The sequence below is a fragment of the Centruroides vittatus genome, unplaced genomic scaffold, assembly GCF_030686945.1.
Source record: "Centruroides vittatus isolate TY-2023 unplaced genomic scaffold, ASM3068694v2 contig_3330, whole genome shotgun sequence".
NCBI lineage: Eukaryota > Metazoa > Arthropoda > Arachnida > Scorpiones > Buthidae > Centruroides > Centruroides vittatus.
This window is the reverse complement of record NW_027122138.1, coordinates 45,661-56,889: the sequence shown is the minus strand read 5'-3', so window position 1 is coordinate 56,889 and position 11,229 is coordinate 45,661. Positions and strand designations below refer to the sequence as shown.

The 11,229-nt window shown below is 30.9% G+C and overlaps 1 protein-coding gene across 1 annotated transcript; it reads right to left on the bottom strand.

Annotated features, from left to right (window-relative positions):
* Nucleotides 1-5,789: 5,789 nt before the first annotated feature.
* LOC136973961 (cytochrome P450 4C1-like) lies at nt 5,790-11,084 on the bottom strand. Its single transcript, XM_067268735.1, has 8 exons — nt 11,012-11,084; nt 10,708-10,777; nt 9,652-9,727; nt 9,392-9,589; nt 9,149-9,322; nt 6,267-6,333; nt 6,011-6,187; nt 5,790-5,947 (listed from the first exon to the last, which is right to left on the bottom strand). The coding sequence occupies exons 1-8, from the start codon at nt 11,082-11,084 to the stop codon at nt 5,790-5,792; spliced, it is 993 nt and encodes a 330-aa protein (XP_067124836.1).
* Between the last annotated feature and the right edge of the window lie 145 nt (nt 11,085-11,229).

Below are 11,229 nucleotides of genomic sequence, written 5' to 3'. Positions count from 1 at the left end.
ATTGAATTTTTATAATTTTATTTAGAATTGTTTAGTGTTACGTTACGACTTTCAAAACATTTCAAGAAAGATTGATTCTAGATTTAGTTATATGAAAACTTTATACCAGGTACGAATCCTGACGAAAACTTTTGGGCATGCTAAAAGTTATAATAAGTATAATAGGCTTATCTCTAGCACTAAGCAATAGGCAGAAACGTTATTTAATCTGAATAAAAAAGTATGGACTATTATAAAGCCCATTGTATCTACACATGAAATATATGAAATAAATTATAATGAAAAAGTATTAAAAAGTAAAAGTTATGATAATAGTTCAATTTCTGTGGGCTCTTGACACTGGGGGCAAGAGCTTAAACACTATTAGTCCCTATGTATATCCGCCCATGTACACAGTATATGAATGCTGATTGGATACTGCAAGCTTTCGGTACAATCTGGCCGTGTTAAATGCTTTGAATGACGTCATGCGTGCACTTGTTGGCTGCGGAAAACCTCCACACGAGCAAGCGATCGAGTTCCCGCAAGCATGGCACTGATTTACAACAGCTTTTCGCCAGTTGCCAATGTAAAAGGAAACACAAATGACAAAAGAGTTTACACATTAAAATAAATTATGATGGGCATATTTGTTTTCATATAAAAAAATATATTGACAGTCAAAACTTTCTCTTAAGCATGCGGCGCATGCTAAGCAGGCCCAGAGAATTCGCCCCTGCTTTTTACTATTCACATATACAATATTTAAATACTTATATTTTATCAATTTTTGAACTGTTGCAAGTGTTATTGTTCCACAGAATTTTGTGTTATTACAGAGTTATTTTGTGAGCTACTAAACCAGTTTCAATATACAAGTTAGCTGTAAAATACGGCTGAAAAACAACTGTAATGTTTTTCCTATTCAGTCTTCTTAAAATATAAATTTAAAAATTTTGTTGAAGGTGACATAAAAAACTTTTAATTTCTTTTAATTTGGTTTAATTTAAATGATGATTATTTATTATAAACGATATACAGTTGTCAACATCCGAGTAAGCTAACAGTCAAAAGTTTTAATCGAATTGCAGTGGTTTGACAATTTCGATGCGATTTTGTGGTGGAAAATACATAGAAATGTACAGTAAAATAAATTATTCAATGTAATAAAAACATTATTTTATCTCGTTTGTTTTGTATTTTTGATCATTTCGTTCAGGACTGTGGAGTCAGCAGATTTTTACGCGACTCCGCCTCCGACACCGACCAGGGGCGGACTTGTTAACAAAGTAGGCCCGAAAATTCTGACGTCATCACGTGACCTCAGAATATTAGTATCAATAAATATAGTTCTAATAAAGATAGAACGTTGAAACTTTTTTATTCCAAATCTAAAATATGCCTCTGAGTAATGAGTCAGTACGATAATTTTTACTTTTCTGTTGTTATATATAACAAAGGAAAAGTGTAGCGATCGTTCATAAAATGATCTCACCCCAAATTTTTGCATTTCTGGACTCGGGCATCTCAAAATGTCGAAATATGCAAAAGATTCGGTTTTTTCTGTATGTACGAATGATAGACTGCATGGGAGGCACGATTTTGAATCGGTATCGGATGGTTTAACACAGGAGTTATTAAGCTTGAATATGGTTGAACTAAATCGTTTGGTACACATTTTAAAATCCGTGCGTACAGAAAAAACCCCGAATGCTTTTGCACTTCTCTACGTTTTGAGGCTTTTCGACTCCAAAAGCGTAAACATCTGAAAAAGTCATTTTTTGACCTATCGTTATTTTTTTCATTTGTATTGTATAACAGTGGGGAAAGTAATAATGACGACGATTCTGATTATTTTTTAAAAAGGATACAAAATAAAACGATTTCAAAAAATTAATTAAACATTAAAATTTGACAAATCTACTGAATATATAAGTTCACATTTATTGACTCGTTTGATGATGGCATCGGTATTTGGTAAGCATGTATGAATAAAAACAGTAAATACATTTTTATACAAACAAATTAGTTTAAAAAAATGTTATACAGTACATAATATACGAGTATATTGGGTAATATATATGTATACAGATACATAAAACTAAGTCAAGAAAGAGACATATAGCATTTAGACTGGTAAAAAAAGAGGCTTCTTATATTGCCATGTTGATTAATTTATCATCTCTGTTATAAACTGAATTATCTCCTTACAAAAAAATCACTTCCATTAAGTCAGCATTCACTGAAGCTCTTAACTCATATTTAATAATTTTAAGAGTGGAAAATAAATGCTCTACCGAAACTCGGTTGGTAACAATGCTGTGACAATCAGTGTTGTATTTTAGATAATGTCTGGATAGTGCAGTATTGGTGTTTTAACATCGAAAATTGCAGATCTCGCTCTAATAGTGGTCAATGTGATTTATTTTTCCCAGTGCATAATAAATATCACCTTCAAATTTTGTAAGATTTCCTTTTCTGTCTGTACTCATATTAGAACTCAAACTTAATTTTGTGGGTACAGACAAGTTTTATAAAAGAAAATAAAAAAAATAATAAAAAACTATCAGATTAGCCAGATGTTGTTACGCAAAATGTAACGATAACGAAGATTAAGATATTTAAATTATCGCCGATTTTATTCGTTTTCACTGGGTGCAAGAATTAGGTCCTCTCTCATCTGAGACTAATTAGAGAATTTTTAGATGGATCTAAAAGTATGTTCGATTTTTCACAAAAACGCAAAATACCGCATCTAAAATAGTACGGTATAAACGGAGTTCTTCGGGGTAATCTTTAACCCTCTCCCTCTTCCCCCCGCGAGAGCAATTTCGAAAAATCCTTTCTTAGTGGACATTCTTATGATGTATCTTAACTGTGTACCAAATTTCAACTCAACCGTTTGAACTCTGAGCTTATCAGTATTATTATTATTATTGCATCTCGATTATATTATAAGATTGCGAATGCTAATAACGAGTCAAATATTCATTAAGTTCGACCAAGACAGAGTAGAGGCATGACCCCTTCTATATCTCTCCCTGTCGACCTTTAATAAAGAACCAAAATTTAATAGCATTAATGCCCTTCATACACACGCTACTGTGCCAAATTTCGTTTTTTAAACTTTACTCATTCTGGGATATTGTTTAATAATTCAGAACAGAATAAAGAAATTAAACAAATTAAACACCAACATTCGCGTGGACGCGCGAATTTTCTCATTTATTTGACATTTTTTGGGTTCCAGAGATCTCCAGACGTATAGATTAGCAAGAAAACTCGGAGAGTCAAATGTGACACGATTCAAATACTTTTTCGTTTTTTATATACATAACAAGTTGGGAAAGTAAAAAGGAGTCGATGTCAAAGGGATTTTTGACGACTTCGACTCTGATTCTGACTCCGGCTGAAATGCCAAAATTCCACGACTCCGATTCCGACTCCACAGCCCTAATTTCGTTCTAGTCATATTAGCACACAACAGTGTAAAACAGCGATTTTACACTGTTATATGCTAATAACACTGTTTAAAATGTATGGTTGATATAAGTACAGTACATCAAACATCTCGAAGCCGGATGTATATATTATACAGATATTTAAGACGTATCGTTTGAATATGTAAGTTTTTTTTAAATGATTCTAAATTATTTAAACCATTAAAATTATAATTATTAATTTAGATAAGAAATAGCGCCTAACGTTAACCTTTAGCAAAGTAGTTAGATATACTAGTCTCTGAGCAATATTCTAAAGTAGAGTTAATGTGTCCGGTTACCGGTATATGGCGTTACAGTCGCTTTGCGGCTAAAAGTTGATCTATTCATTTGCTTAGTAAGTAGTTTTCCGTTTTTAAGTATTTTTGTAATTTTCTCCTTAGAGGAAAAAAAACAAGAAAATGTCTAATATTTTTGACAGGTCTAGCTACTGCAATTCTGGTAAAAAGTGACATATTTTTATACCACTTTCGAACCATATCTATTGACTCTAGTTTACTCTATTTGCTTGGTAAACAGTTATGCTGTTTGTAGCAGTTTTGTAATTTTTTATGCTCTTCTGTCAAGAAAAATCTTATTCCTAATTACATTTTCTAATTTTATTTCATGTATAAAGAAAGAAACAGTACATTTGTTGTTTAGAAAAATTTAATAAGATGATAATTTGAAATTACAGATGAGAATATGAATAAATTGAAGCTAATTTTATTTTCCCATTTAATTTATCTAAGTTTTAAATAGAGATTTGTTTAAAAACCCGTTACATATTGCTACATGTTGTAAATGAAAGTTTTGTACTTAATGTTTTGTATATATTATATCTGTTTAAGGCATCAGTAATATGGGATTAAAAGCAAAAATTATGTGGTAACAACATACCTGAAAAACAGAATTTCGCTTTATCCATTTTATGATAAAAATATTCATTCTAGATAATGAAATAGATGTGGTATCATTCGGTCATTACAGCTTCTATTTTTGATTCTTACAGATTTTCGGATATCATCATTATCATCTTCACAATACGGATTCTAATAGTATGCAAACGAAAACATACTGATGTAATACATAGTGTTTGTAATAAAAGTTATCCGTGTTTAAAACAAGAAGGTAATAAAGCAGCATCATTAAAACTGTCTAACAATAAAACATGAATGTAAATTTTTTGTAATAAATGATAAAATAACATTTCCAATATATATGATATATATTTTACAAGATGTGACTGTATAAAATGTAATAAATAATTTTGTATCTGCTAATATTTGTACTCAATTTAAATAATGTATTCTATAATGATATCCATATAATAAAATGTTATTTATATGAATAAGGTATCCTATTATGTAATTAATTAAATAAATATTTCCTTACAAAAAAACAATTTTCTTTCTTTATAGACAATACTCAACTGCTAATCGATGTCGGGGATTCTTCGTTTTCGCCATTAGAATAAAATAATATCCGTCATTTAAGAAATTGCATTGACTCAGATATCATCAGTCAACAAAACGATTTATCTCTTACATTCATTTCTGAATTTGCTGATAAGTTAAATTGGGAAATCCTATGGAAAATCTATACATTCGCTACTTCATTTATTGAAAAACATATTGAATATGCAAAATTGGATTTAATTTGCGAGTGTCAGGTGTTAGACGAGTCATTCTTAACCAACTTTTCACAACATCTTGACTGGAATAAAGTTGCCGGATTTCAAATTTTTTCAGATAATTTTATTAAGCGATACATACATAAGTTTGATATTAAAAAACAATTAAAATACCAACGATTCAAGACTATGACTTTACTCGTATTAAAAGATTATCTAAACTGGAATTACGTTTCTCGTTACCAAATACTTGATTAGCGATTTATTTACTACTTCCAAAATGCACTTTCTTGGTGTTAAATTTTAAAATATCAGAAAATAGACTGGGAATATATTTTCAACAATCAGCAAAATATATTACTCTACTTACTTGCAGAAATGTGTCATGTCTTAGATAAAGTCAATGAGAAAACTGGAAAAGCTTAAATAAAACAAACTAATTTAATCTATTAATGTAAAAATAAAAAAATTTCAAAAATAATTTTGTTTTGGTGTTATATTATTTTATACAATTGTCGTGTTTTAATTTTCCCGGATATTAAAACATTTAACAATTAATACAGAAACTTTGCTTTATTGTTAAAATAAAATTAATTTAATTCAGAATTATAAAAACATTTAATAATTAATTCAAATTTGTGATCAGTATGTATCAAACTACTAGTACTTATATATACTGAAATAAAATATTTCTTTTTTTATCGTTTTTCGACGATCATTCTTATACAAAATTTAGGACGAAGAATGATGTCACTGAATTCGAAAATCTTATTTTTGTGGTCCAAAGACTTCACTCGAAAATGTCGAATAACATTGGATAAAACTGTCTTCATCTCCATCATGGCGAATCTTTGATCTGAACAAAGGTGAATTCATCAGAAACACAGGACGGCCTTTGTCTCGTGTCACAATTACTTACCTAAGCAATTGCGAGGACCGGCAGAGAACGGTAGAAAAGCAAATGGGTGACGGCTCTTGCAGTTTTCTGGTAGAAATCGTTCCGGATCGAACAGTTCGAGATTTACAAAGACGGTTGGATTGTGTTGAATCCCATAAATGTTTATTACAAAGGATGATTTTGGCAAGACGTAATCACCTGAAAAAATGTAATTGTTTTCAATGAAATTTATGTTGTTGCTGTAAAGTGTATTTACTCTCAAAGTGTATTTACATACCCACTTTCAAATCGGAAGGATTCTTTCTTAATATGATGAAAACTGGGGGACAGGTCCTAATTGCCTCCTGAAATTACTCCAATATTTAAGAATATTTGTCGAGTATTTGATAACTTAATTAACTTTTGTATTTACAGAGTTAAAAAATATAAAGAATAGTTCGATGCTGCTATATACATTATTTTAAGATATATGATGTTTGTATTAATATAAAAAACGAAAAATGTGAAATATATGTTATACCAGTATAGGTAAATGGAGATACACTTACACAATAGTAATCTTTATTTTTTTTTTTGTTTTCGTCTTGTAACAAGGAATAGATTAGTGGAGGCAAAGGTTAAACTTAAAATATTTTAACTCTTATTTCTCTAGCACTAGTTTTATTATTCATTAAGTGTAAAAATGATTAAAATTAGCCTAAGTTAACGTGATGAAAGCAAAAGCAAATATTATACATACTGCATATGGGCACTACTGACTCAGCTGAGGGGGTAGCCACTTTATAGCTTTTCCAAGCTAATGGTTTTATTTGTTCATACTTAGAAATCAGAGTATCGTATTTGCCATTGTTTACAAATGAAGAGTGTGTAATGAAGAAAAACTCCCTCGAACAGGTAGAAAATTGCAAACCAGGGTCGAGAAATGAACAAAAATCATCGCCCATCTATCGACTACAGAGAAATCTCCGAAATGCAAATCGAACCGATACGATAATTATCTTGAATCACACAAGTATTTATTTCCGGAGATGCATTGATACACTTGCTTCAAAGTAACTGTTTCACTGTATCCATCAATGATACATGAATTTGCAACTGCTTAAACCTTTGTTTTGACGTCATGCTCTTACCTATGTAAGTTTTTCTTTCGTAATCCTGTGAGGAAACATTAAATTTTTATGCTTCATAATGACGATTTTCCTATCAGTATTCTGTTTAAATCATTGTTCCATTTAATTTATACATATAAATTATGTTTTCACTCAAACATTTTATGTTTGTTTTCCATGATTAATTTAGTTTTATACACATTAATCTTGATGTTTATTTCTATTAATCTTTACTCTACCTCATCCCGATCTGATTCGACTACATTGATCAGCTTTGTTTTCTAAACATAAGTAACATCAAAGTGCACAGTTACCAGATATTACGAACGGGTACCAGCTAAATTCTAAAAGAATTCGCGCTGGAGTTCGAACTGCTCACACTGGGAAAATATGTGCTCTGAGATTAAACACCATCTATCTTCCTCCCAATGTCGTCTTTCGCTCTTTCTGTGAAAGCATGTATTATGTTACGTAGTGTGAAGTGTGTTTGATTATACTCGTATATTCAAACATATTAAAACTAATGCGAAAGATGCAACTATAACTCCTACCTATTAATCGTGGCATCAGAGAAAAGTGAGAAAGCAAGAAAGTCTAAGAGGAATATTGTAACACCAATGACCAAAGTAAAAAGGGAACTTGTCTAAAAGCATAAAGGCGGTACATGTTTAACGGATCTGGCGACCATGTTTAAGAAGCCGACGTCGATGCTGTGCACCATTTTTAACAACAACGAAGCAATAAAAACAGTAAATGCAGCTAAAGTTCTCACAACTTTAAACTCCAAGAGATGTGATGTTATCGAGGAGATGGAAAGAATCATTTTAGTGTGAATAAATGAATGGCAAATGGCTGGTGATATCATTTCCGAGAGAATTATTTATAACCTAAGTAGCTGCATAATGAGGCTAAGAAATGGGATGTCACTATTCCTCACAAAGGTACAGTAAATGCAATTATCTTTTTATTACACATTACAGTATTTACGTGTGTTATTATTACTTTAAATTACGTGTACGTGCTGTTTATGTTTATTTAAATGAACTCTATGTAATATCTGTCAACGGACTAATTAATTTTCTGTTATATATAATGGAAAAAATTTGTGAAATTCGAAGAGTTAAAAGTTCGAACGGCGTCATGTAAGGAAATTAATTCAAACGACGAAACACAATGTAATTAAAACATTTAAAATTCTTTTCTAAATTAATAATGAGATTTAATTATCTAATTCGATAACAACATAGTTTAGTCTATGATACGTATTATTTTAAGTTTGATTCTTGGTATCTACAAGAAAATAAATTTATCCTCGAGCTACCTATTGAAACACAAGTACGCTTTTATGGGTTATAGACCTATTTACTTCCATAACAAATGTCAGGTAAAATTTATCAGGATGTAAACAGATTTACCCTTGGTTATTACGTAGATTAATGTAATGTTATAAAAATTATTTATTTTAATTTTAACAGTTTTTATAAACTCATTCATATGATATTGTTTTACTCTGTGTATCGGGTGTTAAAGGTTAAATTGAAATGTTTGGCATCATTACGACAAATGTGCATCCATCTAACAATGCAGTCACAAAAGACCTTTACTGTGAACTGGATGGTTTGATCACTAAGACCAAACGCTTTTGTCGAAGCATTAATAAAAGTCCGACACCGGCACGACAACGTGCCAGCATATACATCAACGACGGACGACCTGAGAAAATCTGGCCAGTTTGGGCTGAGCGATTCTGCCTCATCTATCTTATGGCTCTAATTTGGCGCCAGCTGACAGTAATCTGTTTCGAACCTTGCAGAACTAAATTGCCAATACACAATTCAATGTCAATACATGAACATCCAGACTTTGGTAAATATTGTTCTATGATCGAGGGATTGAAATCTTGCAGAGATAGTGCCGAAATAGATTGATATTAATTGTGATCATCTGAAAGAGTAAACTGTAATTGTTGATGAGTTAATTGTCACTAATATTTTTTTCAAAATATGTAAATGTCACAGTTACGACCTGGAAATTTAAAACTAAATTATACCTTGATAACACACTCCAGATACTTCATATTTTTAAGCTCTTTGGATGTAATTAATTTATCCATGTCTTTACCAAAAATTTCCTCCAGCTCCTGATACACTTTCCCTTGTATATCGTGATGCAATCCGGGCAGATAAAGTGACCAACTAATTTTTATAGTAATTGTATCGTGTCCCTAACAATAAAAATTTTTTTTTAATTCAATACATTTTATCTCTAAATTTGTGAATGAAATTCATTTTACTTCGAACATGAAAGTGTCGTCTTCTTCTCTGATATCCTCTTCGTCGAGACTTCCATCCGTTAAATGATGATAAAGTAGGAAATCAAGAAATGCTCGCCTTTTCTTCACCCCTACGACTTCTTTCTCTTCTTGAAAGTTGTCGATTGTTTGATTGTCTTCCAGTTCTTCGATCATTTTTTGCTTCTTCTCTCTCATTACCTGAATTGTCTCCATTTTAAAATTAAGTCAATGGTTTACCAATAAAAACAAATTAAACTTGCCTTTCTGTCGAATTCGTGAACGGTTTCAATGTGTTTTTGAAATCTTCTTCCTAATGGACTCAACTTGAAAATGGGACTGAATCAATACCAAGGCTCCATGAACCATTGAACAAGTGCAGACATTATTCTGAAATATGAAACGAAATGTCGTTTATATTTTTCACGTAAAGAAATGCAAGATAAAACAGTGAAAAATGCTGAACATATCTCTGTATGGAGAATTTTGCTTGTAGTATGGCTGAACAACAATAAAGTGATTTTATAATGCATATTAGAGGAAAGTAGAAAAAAATGTTTTTTATCATATCATGTACTAATAAAAGTTTTATAAGTACAATTACATTTTCTTGTAAACCCAAAACATTTTGGATGAAAAATATACAAATTTACACTCATGATAACCAGGCCATACATTAATAAAATTCTTCATGACCATCAATGGAGGGTTAACCTAAGTTGTGATAATGCTATTGACTTAATAGCATTTGTTCTAGAAGCAGATCTGCCTAAAACTTCAGATGGAGGGTGAAAAAATTCCTAGAGGCCAGCCACCATCCTCATGGAGGCAGATCTACTTATTCTTTAATTTTTTTTATTTATTTATCTATTCGAAAATCGCGTTTGGAAGACACTTTCGATATTTTTTCTTGTGCAATAGGCTGCAATGATTACATTGTATGAGTAAATAAAAACTTTTCGATTTCTTACATAAATCTACAGGACACGTATTATAATCTGTGACATTTCACCGTTTCTTGCAAAAGTGAACAGTGAGTAATCATGAGTATAATTTTAACAATACTATAGTAATCTTTTAAAGACAGTTAAAATAAAATAATGATTTTCATTTTTGATTCATTCTCACTTACTGTAATTATGACTATTCGTAATAGTTCAGCTGAGGTCTTCGTACAATAATGAAGAAAGATATAGACAGTATGAATTACGAATAATTGAAAAAATAGTAAGAAAACCTTTAAGGAACAAGTGAAAAAAAGATGTGGATGGAGAGGTTCTATTAACATTTGTCTTTAATTAACTATTTTTTCAACTTACTCATTAATGGCAACGAAATAATCAGCAACAGATCGGTTTTGAGTGTTAAATTGAACTGTCATGGCTGCATCTGTAAATAGTAAAAATGTGTTTACATAATAACATATTTAATTTCTAAACGTTAACCACTAGGATGTTAACTTTCAGAGTAACATATTAAGAAAATAATGTGAATAACGACTATTTTGAAATAGTGCTGAGCAAAAGAAAGCCTACAAATAGATTTGAAAACTTTTCCTTCCCTTCATGTTTATGAAGATGATGAGATATTGCTATGGACGAGGTCGTCGAGGCATTATCTTACCACTGTGAGGTCCCGCAATGGCATTCAAATGTGCAATGAGAAGAATTTTTCTAAGACTTTCATTCAGTCTCATTACTCTGCCTCCTGCTTTTGTGCCACTGGCCGGCCCCACGCTGAGTATGATTAATTAAATATACGTTTTCTTTTTGACAAAAATAAAAAAAGAAATGAAATATTTTAAAATGAGAAAAAAAATTATGAATTTACAATTAAGAAAG